Source organism: Bos grunniens, chromosome 19 (assembly GCF_055505025.1).
Source record: "Bos grunniens cultivar Pamir isolate PY7600 chromosome 19, Bosgru_T2T1.0, whole genome shotgun sequence".
In the NCBI taxonomy this organism is placed as follows: Eukaryota; Metazoa; Chordata; class Mammalia; order Artiodactyla; family Bovidae; genus Bos; species Bos grunniens.
This window is the reverse complement of record NC_141183.1, coordinates 17,930,396-17,954,441: the sequence shown is the minus strand read 5'-3', so window position 1 is coordinate 17,954,441 and position 24,046 is coordinate 17,930,396. Positions and strand designations below refer to the sequence as shown.

General features: G+C 38.8%; 1 protein-coding gene across 5 annotated transcripts in view; it reads right to left on the bottom strand.

Moving 5' to 3' along the window:
* NSF (N-ethylmaleimide sensitive factor, vesicle fusing ATPase) overlaps positions 1-24,046 on the bottom strand; it is a 150,319-nt gene that overhangs the window by 13,400 nt on the left and 112,873 nt on the right. For 4 of the 5 annotated variants that reach the window (XM_086357213.1, XM_086357209.1, XM_086357212.1 and 1 more), the window contains 3 exons: positions 23,758-23,891; positions 12,937-13,003; positions 10,884-10,963 (listed from right to left, as the gene is read on the bottom strand). In XM_086357213.1, coding sequence (XP_086213339.1) covers positions 10,884-10,963; positions 12,937-13,003; positions 23,758-23,891 — 281 coding nt within the window. Of the gene's footprint in view, positions 1-1,866; positions 7,605-10,883; positions 10,964-12,936; positions 13,004-23,757; positions 23,892-24,046 lie in introns of those variants that run through there. The other variant, XM_086357210.1, reaches the window with a different exon arrangement.

Here is a 24,046-nt window from a genome sequence, read left to right as displayed (position 1 = left end):
TGTTTCTAGCCTGTCGACTCCCTGGGGGCAGGGCCATGCTTGATTCATCTCCGTCCTTGTGGTTCTGAGCACAGCATGCCTGGCGCACGGAAGACACTCCCATGTTCCCTCTGCCTAGAATGCTCTTCCCTGATACAGCCACGTGGTTCCCTGCCTCAGAGTCAGAGCTCTGCTTGAGTGTCACCTTTCCCATAAGGCCCACCTTTCCCATAAGACCCTTTTTCATCTCCCCTTATCAGGCTCTATCCGCCTCCCCCAACAGTAGGGATCACCTCTTAACATACTATATACTTAACGCATTTATTCTACTTATTGCTGGTCCTCCCTTGTGGGGACAGGACTTGTCTCTGTCTGGTTTTACTGATGGGTCCATGGTGACCCGTTAAATACATTTGTGTTGAATGAATGAATGGTGATCTCAGTGTAGGTGTCAAGGGCCACAGACCACTCCCCTACTTCTTCGTTACATTTTCTCTTCTGGTCCTGGAATAACACACACTATATGGTATGTTCAACAGGAAAATAAGTATCTACAGTTACAGTGTCTCTATCGCTGAGTCCCAAGTGTTGAATACTAAGTCAACAAGTTTTAAAGAAAAGAATCTAGAATGAATGGCATGTATGCTTCATTTACAATATAAGTAGACGCAAAGGATGTCAGACCACTTTCTTTTAGCTAATCAACTGATTGTCAAAAGTTAAGTTGTAACTATTCATAATACAGACTACTCTCACAGAGAAAAGATTCATTAGAAGCCATTACTTTAAGCTGGCAAGGTAAGTATTGTTACGCATCTCCTATTGGTTTCCCCAAATCCAGGGAAAAATCTGACTACTATTAAAAACGACCAAGAGTCTGGACAGTGAAATGAGAGGAATGCAGCCTCTTTGCGTATCCTGCATGTATTTGATCCAGAGGAAAATCTGACTACTATTAAAAACAACCAAGAGTCTGGACAGTGAAATGAGAGGAATGGAGCCTCTTTGCATATCCTGCATGTATTTGATTTCTCGATGCTCAAACGTCTGTAACTTCTTTTTTTGGTAGTTAAATGTTTCAGTTGAATACCAAAGGAAGGATGTTTCAAATAAATCAAGCTACAACGAGGCAGACAACTACACTTAAACTCTCCATTAGATTTTTACCCTGAAGCAAATTCTTAGTCTGCTGGCTTTGTAACCATCCTCCTGGTGCTGCCAGTAGGAAAGAAGACAACAGGGAGGGGAATTCATGATGCACACTGACTATGAAATATGCAACTTCACCCCAAATAATTTAAAATAATTACTAAAGGCAAGAGCAGACCACTTTGAGATATTAAAGAATATTTTAGTACCAGTTTGTGAAAAAGACATGGAATCATCAGACTATCCTCAGAGCAGCTCTGAAAACTTATCTAAGTTCCCTCCTTCCCTCTCTCCTCTCCTGGCTATTTTGTAGGTGAGAAACTGGGGTAAGCTTTTACATCCAGGGAGGGAGCTAAAACTAGAGTTCAGGCCTCATGGATATTCCCACTATGCCTTGCCATCCATTTTTATTTGTGTAATATTAAAATTCTATCAGCAGTGGCTGATTTCTTAATGACGAGTTAGATAGGTACCACCTAGAAATTATGAATTATGACCTCTAAGGAGAAAAGGTTAAATAAATTTAAGGAAATAAAGATGTATGACCATGCCACAGTATTCTCAGTGCCAAACGGAACAGTTTTGTAGGTGCTTTCATTAGAAACTTAACTAAAATGATCACTGATTCATCAGGGAATCCAGACTCCTCCACCTGGCACCTATGGTAGACTTTCCCTCCCTCCCTCTGCTTTTACCTCAAGACGCCCTAAAATGTCCCCTGTGCTCTAATCAGGTCACTTTTCCTCTTCCTTCTCATTTAATTTCTACCTCTGGGTTTTTTTTTTTTTTTTTTGGCTGTGCTGGGTCTTTATTGGTGCCTGGGCTTTTCTCTAGTTGCAGAGAGTGGAGGTTAGTCTCTACTTTGGTGTGCGGACTTCTCATTGCTGTAGCTTCTCTTGTTGCAAAGCACGGGCTCTAGAGCACAGGCTGAACAGCGGTGGCGCACAGGCTTAGCTGCTCCTCAGCGTGCAGGATCTTTCGGAGTCAGGAATTGAACCCATCTCCGTCACTGTCAGGTGGATCCTGTACCACTGAGCCACCAGGGAAGCCCTGTGATTGTTATTGCTTGTTTCAGAATTCATTAGTAGTTATTATATTTTTTAAAGCTTTACCAATAATTAATACTAAAAGAATGTCAAGTCAAAGAAAAGGATGAACATAAAGGGAAAAATTGATTTAATAAATGTCGTAAGGCTTTATTACCTGTAGAGATGACCTTTGCCAGCAGAACTTATACATCAGGAGAAAATTTAATTTAAAAAAGTCATTTGACTTTTTTAACTTCTTATTTTGTATTGGGATATACCCAGTTAACAAAAAATGTTACAACAGTTTCCGGTGAACAGGGAAGACACTCAGCTATATGCATCAGTTCACTTGCTCAGTCATGTCCGACTGTTACTATTAGTCAAGCAGCAAATCAGCTGCAAAGGATTGGAACTTTGGTAGTTATAGTGTTGAGTTAAAAGTGAATACAACTGTATACACATTAAGTTTTTCTTTTTCCTGATTATAAAGTAATAAATGCTCACTGTAGAAAATGTATAAAATACAAGACATAATAAAGCAGAAAAACCCACCCATAATCCACCATCTAAGATAAGAGCAGTTATCTTTAAGACAGAGAAACAGAACTTCCTTTTTACTTTTGTTTTTCATTTCACTCTTTTAAAAACATTCTTTTGTGCATTTTAAAATGAACATCAATTAAAGAATAATAAATGCATTAAAATATTGGGAGGCTGAGCGAAAACTTTTCTTTCAAAAAGTTTGGTGGCCATAAAGACAATCACAGAAAACAATTCTGGCATATTTCCTCCAGGCCTTTTTTCTTTATAGCTGAAATCACACCTAGAGAATAACGGAGGATTAAGTGGAAGGTGATGTGATCATTAGGCAGGCAGTTTCTGACACTGGCCCCGTTTATACAGATACTGGGGGTCACAGCAGACAGCACCCAGCTTCTCATCTCCCTGCTCTGGCTGATGTTCCTCCCTGTCCTCCCTCCCCATGATTACTCCTTTCTCAGGGAACCGGCACCCTCTTCCACTTGCTCCAGGGCTGGCCCTGGCAGGGTCTGTGGGAGCGTGATGGCTGGCAGGTAGAGGCCAAGGAAGGTGTCGTTCCTGCTGACGTGTCTATAGGGCTGGCTTCTGGCTATCTGGAGCCTAGCTCCTTTGATATGGATTAGTTACTCTGTTGGTTTTATCTATTTTTGTGTATGAGGAAAGACAAGAGTCAGAGTTTTCTTCAAAGTGAATACTAAACTGAGTTGTGATTTGTAGTTTACAAAGAATTATAATCAACATTTATCTTATTTAATTCTTAAGACTTAAATATTAAGTATTACCACTGTTACCGACTTACAGTGAGAAAATTGAGGCTCAGAAACTAAGTGACTGGATTCAAACTCAAGCTTTCTAACTCCTGAGCTCTTATTTACATTGCCAATGCCAGTTCTATTATTATGTGTAGTTAAGACCCTCCAGCTTCAAGATGTCCATTCAACAAATAGTATTATCTATATAGCCTAAATAGGTCTGGAAAGAGAGAGAAGAGAGGAAGGAAGAGAGGAAGGGAAGGAGAGAGGGCGGGAGGAAGGCAAGGAGGAAGCGTGGGTCCACACAGATAAGTCTGGAGCTTTCCCTGTGAAAAGCAGTCTTGCCATTCCCCAGTGTGAGAGGTAGGCAGGACTGTCAAGATGAAAAATGGTTATAGACCAAGTTGTGACTTAAAAAGATCAAGGCCTTGTTCCACCTATATTCTAATAACTATCAGGAATATTGACAGACCTTTGTAAGGTCCTCCTTAGTGGTTCTTCTTACCCAATAGCTGTTATGCCATAATAGTATAAACCCCAAGGAATCTCCAAAGGCCTGTGTATTTGCTTTGGGGACAGAAATGTAGGAGAGAAGCTGTGAAGCTCTATTCTGTACCACTTGGATTAGAAGGAAAAAAGGGGAACTTTAGTCACAAGCAGCTGTAGGGAAAAAGGCAGTAGGAGGGCAGTCCCTGGAGGCCAAGGACTAGTGTAATGGGCAGTGTCCTCAGGACCCCTCAATCCACCAGAAGCCCTGACCCTGTCTCTACTCCTCATGCTGCTGAACTCCGAAATTCCTGTTTCTACTTCATTCTCCCTTTTATAATAGGGATCTCCAATCCCCAGACCAAAGTATTTGTCTTAGGACTCAGGAAGCTTCTGAATTTCAGCGAATGGGAGATGGGGAAGTAGTGTCTCTATTTCTTTTGACAGTATTGCTGCTGCTGCTGCTAAGTTGTTTCAGTCGTGTCCAACTCTGTGTGACCCCATAGATGGCAGCCCACCAGGCTCCCCCGTCCCTGGGATTCTCCAGGCAAGAACACTGGAGTGGGTTGCCATTTCCTTCTCCAATGCATGATAGTGAAAAATGAAAGTAAAGTTGCTCAGTCATGTCCGACTTGTAGCGACCCCATGGACTGCAGCCTACCAGGCTCCTCCGTCCCTGGGATTTTCCAGGCAAGAGTACTGGAGTGGAGTGCCATCGCCTTTTCCGCCAGTATTGCTAGTGAAGGAATTTGAACCTGGGCATTCCAACTTGGAATGCTGAACTCACTTTCCGTGGAAATGTGCCATATACAGCAGTTACACTCTGTATTTTTCCTAACTTACATGCTAAAAAGTTCTGTGGACTATCTAAAGGTACCTCTTTTCTTAAAACAATAACTGGGAGATATATTTCCAGTTCTAAACAACAGCCTTAATAAAATACTAAACCTCCAAGAACTTTAAAACAGTAAGAAAACAGGAAGAAACAGAATCTTAGATGTCAACACTGAACTCCAAGCAATGGGAACATTCAAATCACTCAAGAGAAACATTGATCCTTTTTTAAGGATAAGATTCTTTACAAATTACATTCTCTGTGGACAACACTATACTCCAACTTCTCAGTAACTCTGTGCTTTTCACAATAAGGCATTAATCTTACGTCTGTGCAGCCCGCAGGTTTACACAGAACTTACACGATGTTCGCTGGCTGTCCATGGCGGGGGTAGGGAGGAATCATCACCATTTTACAGATGAAGAAATAGACACAAAGATGTTAAGGGGCTAGTTGAAGACTATAAGGCCAGGTGTTTGTGCTAAATCTCAAACTCAGGTTTTCTGACTCCAAGTCCAATACAGTGAGTAAGCTGTGCAGAGAGTACACTCATAACTAGATTCATGGCCTCGTGGAACACTAGGATGGTAGAATCAACACTTCTCTAATGCTGATGTCATGTCACAGTAATATATCAATATTTAAGGCAATGAGAAAATATTTTGTCTAAACAACATTAGCATTTCTCGATGACTAAAATTTAGAGATCGAATTTTGAGTTACCTATAAATGGTGTGTGTGTATGTATATATCTAGCTTATAATTTTTGTATTAATTAATATGTATTATAGATGTGCTCTACTGAAAAACAAAACAAAAACTCTATTTAGAAAACATGGTTTTACTGTGGTTGATTCATGTCAATGTATGGCAAAAACCACCACAATACTGTAAAGTAATTAGCCTCCAATTAAAATAAATAAACTAATTTAAAAAATAAAATACAAAAAAAAAGCAAAAAAAAGAAAACATGGTTTTATTTAGCAGATATTTGTAGCAATATTTTAAAAAAGGACTCACCAAACTTCTTTCACTGCTTTTGATGAACTTAAAACTCTCTCTCTCTCTCTCTCTCTATATATATATAACTTACACAGAACTGTCTGAGATAATCTACTAAGCGAAGTATACTTTTAGAGAATTTATTTATAAACTATGGTAGCCATCTAATATCACTGAGTTAAATGGGAAAACTGGGCTACTGAACTGTCAATCATCACCCAGATTTTTTTCAATAAAGAAGTCTAATGCAAAAGTCACCACATCAGTGATTACAATTAATGTGTCTGGCAAAATGACTAAACCTCTTTCCTAAAGTGGTTATATATCTTATTGAGTCATATTATAGTCATTAGCCCGAGTTAATTTTGAACAGATAGACAGAGAGATATTCGTGTTTAGGCCTGCGTGAGTTGGAGTCTCTTCCATTATTTGCTTATTTCGCTAAAGCAACCCAAAGCCTGAGGAGTTGCTCAATATCACCAAGACTTCCTCATAACATATCTGAAGTAAGATTGCACTGAGAGATCATATAAGGATTACAGGAAAAGCAATCTTGTCTAGAGATCGGTGACCTTAAATGAAACCCATGGAGAAACAAACATGTCTGCCTGAGTTCCCATCAGGAATTTACTAAGTCTTATTGGTTCACATATTACACCCTTCCCAGCTCTAAGCCCTACTTCTTTCTTCTCAGGTTAATATTTCTAAATGCCAGAGCAGTGAGGAAGGAATTTTTCTCAACAACTTTATTTTTTAGCTAAAAGTCTTAACAACTGTGAGATCTTTTGAGTCCTACTTCAGTAATATTGCTATTGGAGTGGTCTTCTTTTGTAAAAGTTCACAGTTTCCAAAGATTCTGCCAGCTGGAATGCTGTGAATAAACTGTAAGTGTTCTATAGTATCAGTACTATTTAGCCGTTGGGAAGGGGGTTAGCACCTGGTGGGGATGCACCTCTGGCCAGCTGTGACTGGCCTCATCCACTTACCCAACTATATCATCAGATGTTATTATTTTCTATATGCTGTGATATGAAAAGGGCTGGGAAGCACTGAAGTGAAAAAGCAGTGGTTCTCTGTAAGGTACAAGGTTACTCTGGTACATATGGATGAGGTCTTCCAAACTGATTTGCAAAAACTGTCAGGTAAACATTAAGGCAGTCGGGTTAATGGGCTTAACTGCTCTCACACTTGTTGAGGAAACTAGGAAGTCGTGTCATTTCACAGCTGAGGAGTTCCTTTTCAGGCACTTTGTCTCCCGGAAGGAAAAAAAAAAAGAAGGTGCCAGAAGAGATCTAGGAGGAAAGTAACAAAGCCATTCGTGTTACAGTTTGCAAGAAGGTTTACCTGGCCTTACTGCCTCTTTCTTGACAGGAAGAGACTAAGGCTTTCATCCTCCTGATCCTGAAAAGCACATTCCCCTCGACTTCCATAAATCTGCAAAACTTGAAAAGAGCCCCAGTGTCATCGAGCAAAAGAGCCGGCTTTAGGAATCTTACTGGAAGGAGGGGTGTCTTCGAGCCTCTCACTGCTAAGCCGGACATTTCCTAACACTGGACAAATTGTACGTCCAGCTCAGGGAGGGTGAACTGCAGTGGTCTTTTCCCCTCCAAGCCAATTGTTAGCTTTTCACAGGAATCAGCAGGGAAGCACATGTGAAACCTCTGTGGTGACGGTGAGCACCCCCGTGCCTTGTGTGACTCTGCATGTAGATGAAGCAGGCTGGGAGCTTTCTTAGCTGCTGCTGCTGAGTTCTCAGAGCAGCCCTTTTCTCCGGCGTGGCTCCCTGCTGGGACAGCCCTTTTCAATTTTTCTATCCCCCCTCGATCTCTTCTCCTGCAGAACACAGGGAAACTTGATTGAAATAAAGACCTCGGGAACATGTTTTATTTTCTCCTGTTCAATCCATTTTAGAAAAGCTTTTAATTGGTTTTAAAAAGATGCTAAACAAAATGTGATGATGTTTTTCAGTCTTCATGAACTACAGATACTTTTTATACTTTCAAAGGGCTAATAAATCAATCATGAAATTAACTCTCCAGCTAAATTGAAAGCAAATCCACTGAATACCGAGTTCATTAAAAATCTATGCATTTACTTACAAAAATTTAAAATTCAAAGAAAATTATCCTAGTAACTGAAATCTGACTTGAATTTTTAGTCCTACACTGAAAATCCAAGACCAAAGCAATCACAAAAGGAAAAAAGGAGGGCTTGTGAACCAGTTTTAATAAGCCAATTTACAATGAGGGAGGGGAGATGGGGGATGGGGAGAAGTAGAAAAGAGAATATCTTGATCCATAACAACACAGTGCCCTTGAAGGGATCCTTTTATTTCAGCATGTGCACACATGCACACACAATTTTTCTATGTGAAAGCTGAATTACAACAAATGCAAAATTAAAGATTCTGTGACTGATAATGATTACTGTATTGTATGCATGTACAGTTCCTCTTTTTAAAGAAAAATGCCTACAACTTTTCTGTTTCCTTGACAGTGATAAAATAATAGCTTTCTACTAATAGTCTACGCATCCCTATAACATTGGGATTCATATACTTTTAATATTTAACTGCAAACAGCTGAAAAGCCTACATGATAATGCTTTGGCAAAGTGAAGGCTTCTACTTCAGAATGACAAATAGTCTTGACACTGGATCACCTTGAAAAATTCTCCCTTATTTTCTTCAGAGGATACAAACTAATTTAAAAAGTAAGATGGTACAGAGAAACCACATTTTTATTTTGTTAAATATATGCCAACTAGAAATATCTTAAGCATTCATTTCTTCTGCCACTGATTCGCTTACATAGCAGGTCATCTAGCAGTCCAGCTCAGAGCCACCCAATTCTGATTAAGGACAGGCTGGTATTTTATTAGAATCCCCGCCACTTCCGATCACTAAGGCAACCAGATCTGCCTTTTACTTCTTACATGTTCCTGTACTCTTCCTTTCCAATCCTTACAGAAATTTGTTCCACATCCCTTTCTAATGATCCAACTCCTGTTTCTAAGATTTCTCCCAAGCTGGGCCATGTACTTACATTCAGCTCTTCATAGAATCCTCCTTTCTTCATTTAAGCTTCTGAAACTATCGTAACCATTTTATTAAGATGTAACTCCTATTAACACGAAGTTCACTGACTTAAACTGTACAGTTCAATGGTTGTTAGTTATTGGGCAGATACATGCAACTACCGCTGGACTCCATTTTAGAACATATTCATCAGGCCCCAGAGAAACCCAGTGTCCACCAGCAGTCACCTCTCATTCTCCTCGCCCACTCCTCCAGTCTTAGGCAACCACTGATCTGTTTTCTGTCTCTATTAGACTTGCCAGTTCTAGGTATTTCACATAAATGGAATCACACAATATGTAGTCTTTTGTGACTGGCTTCTTCTGCTTATCACGTTTTCAAGGTTCATTCATGTTATAGCAAGTACTCAGCATTTTTGTAAAATGCCAAATAATCCTCCATTGTATGTATATACCACATGTATTTTATTCGATGAACATTTGGGTTGTTTGCACTTTTTGGCTATTATGAATAATGTTTCCATGAACATTCATGTACAAGTTCTTGTGTGGATATATATTTTCATTTCTGTGTGGTATATACCTAGAAACAGAATTGCTGGGGCATGTGGTAACCCTATCTTTAACCTTTTGAGTGCTAGACTGTTTCCCAAAGGTTGCACAGTTTACCTATTCGCACCAGCAGTGTATAAGGATCCAATTTCTCCATCTGCATGCCAACACTTGTTATTGACTTTTTTTCCCTTGGCCATGCCACATGGCTTGTGGGATTTTTTTTTTTTTTAAGTTCCTGACCAAGGTCGAATGGTGCAGTGAGAGACCAGAGTCCTAACCCACTGTACATCCAGGGAATTCCCCTGACTTTTTAATTTTGGTAATAAGATAATGTTCCTTTCCTCAAAGGTCTTACAATCATTTTTATAAAACAGAAACAGTTATTCCTAAGTCTTTATTCAAGATTTTGGAAGTCATTTGTTAATATGTTCTGTTTATTTCTAGAAACACTCACTTCTCTATTTTCAGCTTTAATACAACCTAAAACTTCAACTATTGGGAGTAACAGTTTACAGAAAAATGATGTAAAAAATCCTTCACAGTGCAAATATGCAGTAAGTTTTCAAGATTGTTGTAGGTTATATTCCTTTTCACTAATCTAAGAAAAAAAATAAACCCTAGAAAATCAAGACAAGTCCTCTACCTTTAGGTCTAACACATACACACATACAATTTTAACTGTTAACTTAAATATCAGATTCACCAGCTTAACATTAAATATTTTCCATACAACTTACTTTATATCTCTAACTTCAAATATGGAATTCCCATACAGTTTTTTAAGTTAGTACTTCACCCCTTTGTATCTGCCTTTGATTGGCATTTCTTCAAGATTATAACATGCAGAATCAACCAAGAGAATTCATGTCTTGTGTCATAGCCAAACATGCTCTGGCAGCCTCTCCATAATTAACATATTTAACCAACCGTCATAGGTCAGTTTAAATGTGTTAAGCTATCAAAATCACCAGTCTCCAACAGCCACATCAGTAAAAATGGAACCACGGGAACCAAGAGCCTGGCTATAAACTCACCCTTCAAAAGTGCCACGTGACATGAGAAAAAGGCAAATTCATCTGTAAAAACTAAAAACAAAACAAAACTCCCTGCAGGACATAAATTTCCCCAAATACAAATTCTTAGAAAAATCTATGAAAGATGGAACAAATGGGAACATATATTTAATCACTTCTACATTAATATAATGTGTTAATATCGCTCATGGGAGAAGGGGTGGGAAGGGATGTGTAATGTGGTGGTGAACTTATAAAGGAACAAAACAGAATACTAACTGAAACTGGAATTTTGAGATTTTCAGAAAAAAATGGAAAACTTCTCTGCTTCAGAGAAGTGATTAAGAAAATTATTTACGTTAAGACAGAAGGCCAGACTGGATGACCTTGCAAAATCCCTTCAACAAGAGAATTTTACAAGTTTTTGATAATCTGCTTATTTAGAGAGTGCACCATTATATAATTTACTGGAACAACTCTGTGAAAATGTTCCTTATATTATTTTTACCTGCGGAGGCGCCTTTTTCAGTAACACAAGAAGAGCCTGTAGTACCAGATTAGAAAATCGAGGGCCAATAGGGACATAATCTGGAAGAGAAACATTACTGTGTTTAGGGATTCAATATACATATGCACATATTCCAAACATACAGATTTTTCTGCATCAAGGGTGAAAACAGTCCTAAATAAAAGTCGTGTAACTAACGATAACAACAAAAAAAGCTTCTAAATATCCATTTTGTGCTTGTGTAGACATCTTTTGATATTCAGAGACAGTTTTTTTTAAAGGGGAAAAAAAAATTCCCAGGTCTATTGACTAAACATTTCCAAGAAGCTACTGCAAACCTTGGCAATACAGATGACTACACACGGCAACAAAACAAGATACTAGAAAATGGAGAGAAGGGGAAGTAACAAGGAGTAATAATGGAAGTAAGGTACTTTGACACAACTGAAATGATGGCAAAGCCGTGAAGACTGGCTCACAGATGGTGAAGAACAGTGAATTTCTCAAAGAGCTTTCTGTTAAGCTCCTACTCATCCTTCAGGATTCCGCACAAATGTTACCCCCTCTGCTTTCTCTGCATACCGCGTGTGCACCCTTGCCCTGTGCTTAGAGCTGCCTTCCAGCAACAGCCCTCTGAAGTCAAAAGTGATCTTCCCTTTTCTGAATACCCAGAACACATGGCACGTTCTACTTTATATTAATTTTTGCTGATGTATGTCATAATGACAGCATCTTACTGTTTTTCTGAAGCCCTAATGATTCTAGCCCAGTGGTAAGGGCTCAGCAAATGCTTACCAAATAAATGAACCAACATGAACGGATAATAACTATTCATACAAGTGAAAATATACTCGGAGGGCAAACATTCCTGACATAGTACTGTTGCTATGACCACACATCTCAATTGTGTTTAGGTAAAGGAATTTATGCAGGGCTATGAGTATGTGCCCAAAAGCTTTTAAAGAAATAACCCCAGAAACTGAGATGAAATGTTTCAAAAAATAGCAGATCCAAAACCCAGGTCACCAGATAAAACTATTTAAGAAGACCTCTTACATATACCTACTTTGTTTTGTAACAAACACTGCCTCAGGAAACAGGATAACAGATCATAGAGGACATAAAATAAGTCTCAAAATCATGGGGGAAATGTAGTAACAGTTAATACGAAATCATTACTACACCATTATAGACCCCTTAAGGAAGAAGGGTGTTAGTTAACCAGGCATTGGTAGTATCTTCAGATATTTATTAAGTTACCAGATGGGATCAATTTCAATCAATTTTGTTACACCATCCTGAGCCATTGTTACAATGAATTTATCCCAGATTTATCTAGTTTGTGTGAAGAAATAAAATATAAGAGTAACAACACTGTTTCGGCATTTATTTGTGGAATACACCTTATGAGCTGAGTACAGGGACTGTTTCATTTATCTTTGTATTCTATAGGAGTGCACTTAAACATAGGAAATGTTTAATAGGTATTCTTAAAAATTACTGTAGAGCACTTGTAACTTTCGGAATGTTTTTAACTTTCACAACATTATCTCATTTCTGTCTTTACATTTACTCTGTGGGATAACTAAGGAAGAGAATACAGTCTCTGCTTCATCTGAATGGAAACTGAGACAAAGAGCTGACAACTTCTGCCCCAAGTGTTACTGCTAACTTGTAGATTTCATTCCAACCCTAAGCTCTTCTTTCCTTAGTCCTGACCCAGTTAGCAAATGGAACCTCTGAGCTACAGGCAGCTCTGAGATAGAATATAGCAAACATATCCATCAATGAAAATTACTAATTATTTATTATGGTCAGGGAACTTTGTGGAAGATACAAAATATGAGACATGGACCCTTATCGTTATGTCATAAGGCATATTTACCACTGATATCACTGCTGACTTCAGATATAAGAGAAGTTATATTTCCTTATTAGATAAAGCTATTTCTATTGCCCTATGGATTATAAACACCTGTATTTTCTCTTGTAATTTGTGAGACACTAGCTGTAATGTGGCAAGGATAGTACAATGGCAGAAGTGATGACTCACCAAGCAGTCTCTCAATGTCATCCACAACCACACAACTGAGCTGGGATTTGTATGCATCATCAAAGATCTAGAAGAAAAGCAAAACCATGGATTATCTCACTGCCCTCAAAAAATTACAAGAATTTCCAAGAAGATAACATTTAGCTAATTCTTGACCAATGCCCACCCCCCCCGTCCCAAAACACATTCTTTTTAAAAAGTTTTATTTATTTACGGCTGCGCTGGGTCTTTGTTGCTTTGTGAGGGCTTTCTCTAGCCGCAGCGAGAGGGGATGGGTGGTGGACAGGCTTCAGCAGTTGCAGCATGCAGGCTTAGTTGTGTGACAAAGGGGCTTAATTGCTCCGTGGCATGTGGGATCTTCCCAGACTAGGGGATTGAACCCATGTCTCCTGCGCTGGCAGGTGGATTCTTAACCACTGTGCCACCAGGGAAGTCCCACGCAATATTTCTGACTACACAAAATTAGACTTTAGTAGATAATAGGACTTTAGAAATTCAAGGGTTCTTACAAATTTAAAAGTGAGGAAATGGAGACCTGAAGCAGTTAAATGACTTGCCCAGGACATCACAGCTGGATCACAGCTGACCATGGGGGAGGGTAAGGCTACTTTCAGCGCCAAGGGCTGGATGCGTCACACTGGGGCGTGCTCAGGAAAAACTGGAATTAATCAACTGACAAATCCATCAACTTTATCACAATGGTCTCTCCTCTCTCTGTCGGGGGCACGACTTTCAGTGCTGTGACTCAAGGGCTAAATGGAGCCACAGGAATGTGCAGGGTAAAACTGAATGTCATTTTATTAGTAGTAGGAACTGTGGCCCTGTCAAACAGGAATAACATTGAAAGCAGAGAATTCTATCAGCTCAAATCAGACTGTAACAGCCAAAGTGTCTACAAAAGAATTAAAGTTAGGTATAAAATATCAGATAGAGGCATCATTAGAACTAGACAAAAGATGACAGTGCATTATTTTAAGATAGCCAAATAAATGGAAATTAAGCAAGCAGTGAAGGAGGTTGTTATATCCTGGCAGGGAAGTAGCAATTTCAAGCCAGACAGAATAATTAATTCTTTTTTAAGTTGAATATAAGCACTCAAAGCCTTGAGACCAGCGTTTTTGTAAATGTTGGCGGTTCCTATTCCAGCGCTCAGTGTAGCCCACTGGTGTCATCGCTAAGAATTAAACCCTGCATTCCAGTCCAGTCTGACTGATGAGTAACCTCAATGCACCAAGATGGTAACCACCACTCTCCTGATTTTGCTTGGTAGTAGCATGATATTCCTTACTGGGTACCTTTTAACTATAGAAGATTAAGAATTAGGTATAGGAACAAAGTAAATTAAACCTACAATATTAATCTTTTTCATATTATGTTTAAAGACAATCTGTGAATATGTGGTCTTTAAAGCATTTGTGACAATTAAGAAAATTTACTACATTAGATTAATAGATTAGCCTTGCTAGTTCAATTTAAAACATGCAGTTGACTAATTTTGATAAACTTTAATGCTGGAAGGTGAAGTATAACTTTAATAAGCCTTGCAAATAGTAATCTGAGATTCACCATAATTATATTATTGTGTGTGTGTGTGTCTGTGTGTGTGTGTGCTCAGTCATGTCTGACTCTTTGCAACCCCATGGACTGTAGCCCGCCAAACTCCTCTGTCCATGGAATTTTCCAGGAAAGAATATTGGAGCAGGTTGCCATTTCCTACTTCAGGGGATCTTCCCAACCCAGATATTGAACCAATGTCTCTAGCTTCTCCTGCACTTGTAGGCAGATTCTTTACCACTATGCCACCATATTGTTAATTTTATTAAATAAATGTAATTATAGATTTACTTTGAAACTTAGAATGTTTTGTTAAACAACTGAAGTACTTCAAAGAGAAAATAAAACATTTTAAATGTCTAAATACAGTTTAAAATATTTAAAGAAACTGAAGTTGTAAAAATCTCTTTTTGAGCTACCCTTTACTTGACTTATAAATAGAATAAAATAAGTGGATTTTTAAAAAGTTTAAGTTTTCTTTTGTGTTGAAAAACTAGATTTTAAATTATATAATTTTATTATGTTTAATGTTAATTTTTTAGACCTCTAACTAGCTACACATGGTCTTTTCTATGCTCAAAAGTCACTCTCAAAGATGCAAAAATAAATAAATAAATAACCCCCAAAAAACTCATCAACAAAAATAAACCCAAAAGCAAAATGTCAACTCATGTGACAATCTACATGGTAAGTTTCTCCCTCACACATTGTATATGCTTTAAGGTAGGAAATGTCTTCTTTAGCATTATGTGTTCAGGGTCTGATGCTTCACCGGTGCCTAATAAACATCTGCTGCATACACGTGGGCAAGAATGCCTCTGCTGCTTTCCTTTGCACCATCCCCTGTACCCGTCAGTCATCTACCCTTTCATCCTTAGCCATCTGTCTCATTGGATTGGGAGGTGGATAAAACCTTTATTCATGTTACCCCCCTGCACCCAGCACAGAAGAGTATTTAGTAATCTTATCTGCTCAATGGATTCAATGGTTGAAACAACACAAAGTTCTAATTTCACCTTGTCATAGGTTACTTGCCTCTCTTCTCCTTCGGTATAGCATTTTGTACTGTGTATATATTACGGATTCATAGTATTCTTCCCTATATTACACCAGACTGCTAGCTCTTTGAAGGCAAGTACTGTTGTATTTATCTCTGTATCCATGTCACTTAATATGACGCCTTATCAGAAAGTAGTCAATAAATACTTACTGAAGGAATACACTGAAATTTATGCATTAAAGTCAAGTAGACATATCAGGGCAGTAGTTGGAGATGCATGACTGAAGTCAGAGAGTATGGACATCTCGTAAGGCTGAAACCATGAGAGGGAAGAAATCTTCAAGGAGAAACGGTAGAAGTAGAATAAAGGGCTGAGGACTGAATCTTGGAGCGTTGTTCTGTTAACTCATTTAACAAATATTTTTAAATTCATATCGTGTGTCAAGCAGTAATGAAGGCAATGGAGAGAGTAATAACTAAGGTCACGTGTAACTATGATGAAGCACAGCATGCTGATGTTAGCGGAGACACAGAGGATGTGGTGGCACACAGCACAGGAGCTGTGGGGCCCGGGGCGACACCACGCACATCCTACTCTTTCTGGCACGTGGTCAGACTGCACTTTCTCAACCCCTCGAGTCAGGGATGATTATGGGGTTTGCGTTGGGTACTGAAATGGGAGTGGAGTATTTCACTTTCTGAAAGGAGCTTCAAGAGCCATGGCTTGGTTCATTCTCCTGCCTTGGCTATCAACAGAATCACACGTGCGATGGAGCCACTATTACCTATCAGCTTGAGTCTCTGAGAAGCTGCAACAGAGCTTCCTCTCTGAGTTATGGTGGACATGTAGTGTGAGCAAGAAATAAACTCTGTAGTGTTAAGCCCCTGAGATTTTGGGGGCTATTCATTATCGCAGCATAATTTAGCCTATTGTGACTGATATAAGAGCTTATGAAGTTGATGATGGTCTCCTAAATTCAGGAAGTGACATTTAAGCTGAGAACTGAAGGATGAACAATTCACTAGGAAAGAGGGAAGAAAGTGTTCTAAGCAGTGCATATCAATTATGAGGAGGCACAGAGAAAATCCAGGAGCACTGCAGGAACTAACACAGTCTGTAAGAACTAAAAGGAAGAGGGGTCAGCATTGGTGCTGTGTGTATGGAGAGTGGCGGGTGAGAGATGAAACAGAAGAGAAATGGAAGAGACATGGAAAAGTTTAGAAGCTGTTCCACTGCAGTTCTCTGCTCTTTTTTGAAGACTGGACTAATAGCAGCCAATGTGGCAAACTCAGGTGATTTCTAGAAGTCATTAAAAATAATGCTTGGCTCTTTTAAAACATTTGCTCAGAATCCTACTGATATGAAGGGCTTTGATGCAAGCATATCATTCTGTCTGACAGACTGTAATATCGTGGATTTGAGTCACAGGGGCCCAGGACATTGTGGATGGGATACTGCAGTAGTTCTACACTTTCTCTGAATCAGCCCCTCTTCCTCCTCAAAGCTTATAGAGCTTATAAACATTACTTAGGACATTGCTGGGGTCTGAACTAATGATAAATTTTCACCAATTTATCTCAGATACTGTGATTCACAAAGCATTTCAAATCATTTCACAGCTGACTGCATGGGCTACCTCTAACATTTTAGAAGAAAATACCTACAGCCTTTAATGTAGTTTGTTTTCGTTTTTTTACAGACAGTTCTTAATGTACTAATTACTACCATGGGGAGAGGAGTACTCGCAGCTAACTCTCTTAACAACATACTAACCATGACAAAGGCTATGCAATTCCAGTTGTAACTTGACCAGTTTCAGTTGACTCTGCTTTAATTTAAATACACACACATCTTTCACTTCTCTCACACACATTCTTTCCCACAGGTAGTCACAAGTGTAAGATAAGGTCACCACTATTCTCCTGAACCCATGTTTCTGCCTAGTCGCCTCAGCCTCTTCCACTCTTGGCTTCCTGGCCCTATGCTAAATAAGGAGATATCAGGATTCCATTGGCAAGTGTATGCAATTGGCTGCCAGACTAAAATCTGAGATATATACATACTGAGTGGGGAAGTTCTACCATAACTGCAGACAGATAAACCCCAAAAGGAGGAGAGATGCAGAAAAAGTAAAACTGCACAAACTGCCCCAGCTCAGACACAACAACTAAAGTGCTGAACCTGCCATCAGTAATAGCACCCGGTGAATACACACTGCCTTCTCCAGACCAAAAGCCAAAACAACATTTAGCCAGGTGGGCTGAAGCTGGGGCTACTGCTGGTATCTTACAGACTCTTTAAAAAATTAACTTAAATTCTGATCCTTTCATGTAGTAAGATGAAAGTACGATGCTCAAGTTTTTCCTGCTGGAAAGGTTATCAGGAGGGGATCACAGAAGGTATCATGCAAAGTAGGATACCTGAAAGAGGGGAGCGGCTGGAAAAACAGAAAAACCATGACTGCACACAGCAAACTGGAGGATATAGTTTTCCCAGCTCTATCAGGGAGTTTCCTAGAGCATGTAAACTTATCAGAATATTTGTATTCTGAGAGTCAGGTGAGAAGTCTGAAAGAGAAGGCTGAAGAAAAGAATGGGGAGAATGGAAGAAAGAAAAAAAGTGTGGCGAAGAGTGACAACAGTCAACAGGGCAAAAACGAGAGGTCTACTCTAGAAGATGAAATCACAAAATCCCACAGTCTACCTAGCTGTGGACATAAGGGGACTGTCGTCATGAACCTCTTTGGTGCCTCCTCTCTTGTGTGCAAAGGCAGGCTGTGGGTCATGAGAGACGACCTAAAACGTGGGGAGCCTGGGCCGGTGGCAGGAGCATGCTGGATGCACTGGGAAAGGAGGTATGGAGCTCCTGTTGCCGAGGGCTTGGGAGCAGGTCTGGTCATGGACCTTGAGGGTGCCAAGAGCTCTCAAGGCACTGAGCCCACTCCTGGAATCTTCACATGAGCTGGGAACCACCTGTGTATAGGGGAGGGGCAGCAGCTGCAGCCTCTGGAGTCTATATGAATGCAGATGGAACATGCCAGCATTAGCTCCACGTTAATCCCAGTCTTTTAGAATCACAAACCCCAGCAAAGCGTACTCCAAATAGAGTCTGACCTCCATTTTCTAGAACCTCTTTAAGGCTCTGAGGTAAGTGAAGCCAAATTCTCTGGTTCTTTCGGGGCTGAAAGAGTTCACTCAATTCAGAAGTGGTTGGCATGAAGTATTGAGTTAGTAGGAATCTGTTGACAGTAGGAATTTGATGACTTAGAAAATCCCCAATGTAGTAAATCTGTCAGCAATTAGTTGAAAGCATACTCTAATCATATTTGGTAGCACATAAAAATGTAAGTGAGCAAATTCAAATCCGTGCTATCAGTAATAATCTCTCGTTTCTAAAAATAAATTGGGAGTAGACCAAGCAAACATTAGCTGTCTTCTAATGAAACTGACTCAGGAAGTGGACCTAAACTTCTGGCAAAGCGCTCAAGCTTCCTGGAAATGACCTCAAATTCCCTTATTTGTTCTCCCTGCTTTTCAGGAAAAATTCTTACAGTTTCACAAAATATGAGAGACAGACTGAGTGGGATATCTTTAATAACATAAGAAGTCACAAGGTCTGAAAGTTAAGTTCTACTGAAGAGCTGCACAATCCTCTTTTGCGTGCCAGACAGATACAATCGTCAGAAGACAAAGTATATTAAACAAAAAGAACAAGTATTGCCGCCCCCCGACCCCCAGCAGTACAGGGACCTGTGGTCACTTACAGGGTGTCCACTTGTCAGTTACTGCAAGCACACTCTTCAACAAATCAGCTACATGATATATTAGGATGTTAACCAAAAACATCCAAATTCTGTTGCTTAGTAACTGCTGTCAAAAGATCCAATTTCCAGTTCCGCTCTTTGTATGGACTAAACCATGAAAAGAGGAGGATTAGGCACCATGATTCTGTTCTGTGCAGACTACAATTTGCAGTGGGATTTACAGGAGGATATTCAAAGAAGATTATTTCTTTCTTGCAAAGCTAGTGGAAAGGAAAATGTCTTCCATTAATTTTCAGTCCTTTTAAAAATGAGACTATATGACCTTACTAACGGGTATAGTTTTAGAAATCACAAATCTTTTACTCGATTTTGTTCAAACAATGTAATCACATCAGACTGTCCTACTTCATCTCTATACTGACTGTATACTCAGAAGGCATCAAGATCTACTGCATTGTTATTTTTTTTCATTTAATGCCATTAACAGAACTAGAAAATAGGTTTTTTTTTAAAGTATAGATGCAAAAATGGATAAAGAAATTAAATTCTTTAAACAGAATAATGTTGGGGAAACAAAAACAAAATACGGGAGAAGAGAAAGATCTGTAAATACTTCAACTATCTTAAGGGAACATATAGGGTCTCCTCCCCAACAGAATGTGAGAACAATACCTCATACAGAGTTTGCTAGTATTCAGGAGTTTACCTACACAGAGAAAGGATTTATTAAGCAAATTAAGAAGCAGAATTGAATCGAGTATAAACTACTTTCATATGTTTTAGCACCAGAATCTGTATGTGAATAAGAAGCAATAGCTTAATTGCAATTTAAGGTCTGAAAGTTAAGTATCTTAATCTTAGATACTCATTATAGCAAGCCTAATAGCTCTCTCCACTAACAAAAACTCTTGGTTTACGTAACAAAACCAAGCAGTAAAATGATATATAAAGATATTATGGGCAAGAGTCCAAGGAAATTGATATTCTTATACGATGGGGCTGCGAGTATAAATTGGCACAACTTTCTTAAGAAGGTTTTATAAACATTAATATTTTTACATGTTTTAATAGCAATATTTATCATAAATTTACACCCATTAATATTTTTACCTTAGCAATCTCAGCTCTAAGAATTCATCCTAAGGAAATAACCAGAAATGTATGTACAATAATAATGATAAGTAAGAATAACCACTTATTGAGCACATATTATATCCCAAGGCACTGTATGATACAGCACAAAAATCACCATCTCATTTAATTCTCCTAACAATCCTATGAGGCACCTATTGATATTATCCTCATTTTGTAGATGAGAAAACAGAGGTTTACAGGTTAAGTGACTATTAGAGCTGGTAAGCGCAGCGGACCTGGGATTCAAATTCAGGTCTATTAGAAACTGAAGTCCAAGTTCTCAGCCAGTAAATTTTGATGCTACTCTCATAAAAATGTAATAAGCAAATGGGGGCAGTCACTGAAGTTCTGGAGAAGGAAATGGCGACTCACTCCAGTACTCTTGCCTGGAAAATCCCATGGACAGAGGAGCCTGGTTGGCTACAGAACGTGGGGCTGCAAAGGAGTCGGACACGACTTAGTGACTAAACAGCCACGAATGAGCGTTCTACAGAATACTGTTTATAATTGTGAGAAAACTTGGAAACAACCTAAGTGTTCAACAAAAAAGGAATGTTTAAATGGACATTACACAGATATTAATTCAACATAATATTCGGATAAATTTTAATGAGAATGAAAAAATTTTATAGTAAGTGGGAAAAAAACAGTATGTCCAATGTGATCACCAATACATAATACGTTGTGTGTATGTGTGTCTGAGAAGATGATGGAAGAACAAATATGGACTTTATTTTCTTCTGTGTTCTTTTCTGCATTTTCTAAATTATTTTTGAAATTGGGAAAAGCTACATTTTGGGCGTGGGAAGGATATACCTAAAAGGAAAGAACTTTCTCCAGAATGATAAAAAATTATAAATTATTTGTGCTTTGGGGGAAAAAAAGACACCGGCTTTCCATTTTCACAGTAAAAAAAAAAAAAAAAGAAGGGAAGAGAACAACGGTGGGAGGTAGACTAGAACGTCTAAAGAATGGCATTTATATTTCATTTTCAAAAGCAAACTGGAAGACTGAGCACCTTCAGATGGGTCTGAGCCCTCAGGCTTTTGTCAAGCTATCATTAGGCAACAATGTGAAAACTATTTGCAGGGAAAGACTCTGCAGTATTTCTAATAAATTTCTAAGACACCTCTGCTTCATTCTTTTCTCCATTCTGTTCTTTAGTCACAGAGAATAATATTTTTCTCCAAGGAAAACCCAAAAAGTCTAAATATGAATTTACTATACTGCTGAAGCAGAAATATTTTTTGCAACTTTAAGAGTATACAGCTGATCCAGACAGTGAATCATGAATCCAAATGATTTTAAGTAAGCTGGTATAGACACATTTTTATACTCCTTAGCCTTCCACTCATCTGAAACCTTACCTTGAAAGGCTACAACAATTTAAAGATTAAATCATAAGTTATTAAGTCATTAATTTAACCATTTAAGCCTCTAAAATCAGCACATATTACCTTCCCCCCTCAAGTCAATTTGCAAGAGATTGAAATAATAAAAATGATAATATCTCACACTTACAAAGCTGCTTTGATGTGCAGGAGCCTAAAATACTTTTAAAAAAACTTTATAGAAAAGACTAGCACCATCCACCCACATCTCAGAGTACATCTGAGGTAGAACCTGGCAGCTGGTGAAAAGCAATGGAGTAAATTACCATCTGCACAGAAGACTACTTTTAAACAAGTATAAGAGATAGATGGAGTTAGGAAAATACAAACAGAATTAGCTACTCAATTAAATGGGAGGTTCAGTGGCTACGAGTCCAAGAGCTGTTTAAATTTTCACCAAAAGAAATGGTTTAAGGGTTCCCTTTAGAGGGAAACATTATAAAAATACAAAAAACAAAAAGAACAGCAACCCCATCTACATAAGGGAGGTTACTGGTCCTAGAGATTCTGTCCAGGTCTTCGCAGGAATGATAGATACTACCGGTTTCATCTCAGACACCAGTCCTGTGTCTTATGATATTTAAGTTCTTTTTGTGTCAGGCAACAATATTTCCCTCACTTTCACACTCAGTTTTAACAACCTTGTGCAGAATGTTTATCTCGACGATTCAGTGTGCAGGGCTGGAATCCTGCTCCAAGCTCTGCCTCCTCCATCCATTTCAAGGAGTCGACACAAATGATTTTCTGCTGCCTGCACAAACATGAGACTCTTCAAACTTACATTTCTGGGGAGTCTGCTTTTGAAAAAATGTATTTTCCTCTTCAATCTCCTCCCTAAAGAAAAACTTAGGTAATTCTATCCTACATCTTTATAAAGTGAGGGCCTAGGAACAAGGTAAAAGTACATCTGAGCTGCCTTTACTGGGTAGCAGTCCCATTCTCAAGATTCTTTTCCCGTAGTCTGGCAGGCAGATTCTTTACCAGCTGAGCTACCAGGGAAGGCCCCTGGCTTTCTCACATCTCTTTAACTTTTAACTTACAGTCATTTTTTATCTATAAAAAAATCAAGCTTGAAAAAAAAGTTTAAGTAAAAGATATACTTCAACTAGATATATAAAAACTAACCTTTCTTCAGTCTGGGAGTATGCAAAATCAGAATATCAGTGAAAATCAAGTGAGGTGAAACAGCATTAAGAGTGTTCAGCACTGATTTTTATTGTTTTTGTTTTTAATGAGCAACCACCTACTATCCAAATACCTTACACGGTACTTGCTTGAATGTGAGAGCGATGAACCAGACGATCTAAGAGGCCTTTCAGCACTAGGATCCTAGTCTATGCTGTTGTAACTTTCACCGGTGGTTCAAAGCAGCCATGCTAGGAAGGTGACAAATGGTACTTGGAGAAACGCAGAGACGAGGACCACCTGCCCCAGGTCTGCCGAGTGGACGCTGATTATTATCTGAGACATCACCATCTTTCTGTAGGGGTTTTGAGAATATCTTTCCAATGATATAACTTTGTTCTTTCCCAAACAATACAGTCAACTTAACTGACCGCAGTCTGATTTTGCAGATTGACAAGAGAACTTAAAAAATCCTAAATGAATTTGCTTCACTCTACTCAAACACACTTAATTCAGGCCTTTCAGTTGATACAAACTTAAAAAATGAAAAATAATCCTAATACATACTAAGTAAAGCATAATCTGGAAGATAAAGGTACTTTAATAAAAATACATTACAAAGTTAAATACTATATCTAAAACAGTCACTGTTTCCCTCCCCCCAAATTCTGCTGATAATTTCACTTGAGAAGAACATAACTGTTATGGCTTATATATATATACACATGTGTGTGTGTGTGTCTACATATATACATGTGCAAATATAAATATATATGTACATGTGTATGTATACACACACATACACATACATCTAAAAGGTAGGAAGTCAAAATGAAAGTAAAAATCTTGATACCTTCTTCATGGCCTGACACTTGGCTGTCTCAGAAAAGCCAATCATCTTATCAGGAGAACAGATCTTGATGAAGGGGAAGTTGGATTCCTCTGCAATCCTAGCAGCTAAAGCTGTCTTCCCACTGTGAGGAGGGCCTGCATAAGGACAGGAGCAAGTCAGGGGAAAAAAGCCAACCTAAGCAAAGGAGAACCAAACAAGTTTAAACTTTTATCCACTAAGTACTGAGGCCTCAACCAGCTGCTCATTAACATTTCCCGACACAATTTCACAGCAGACATGTTTTCTCTTA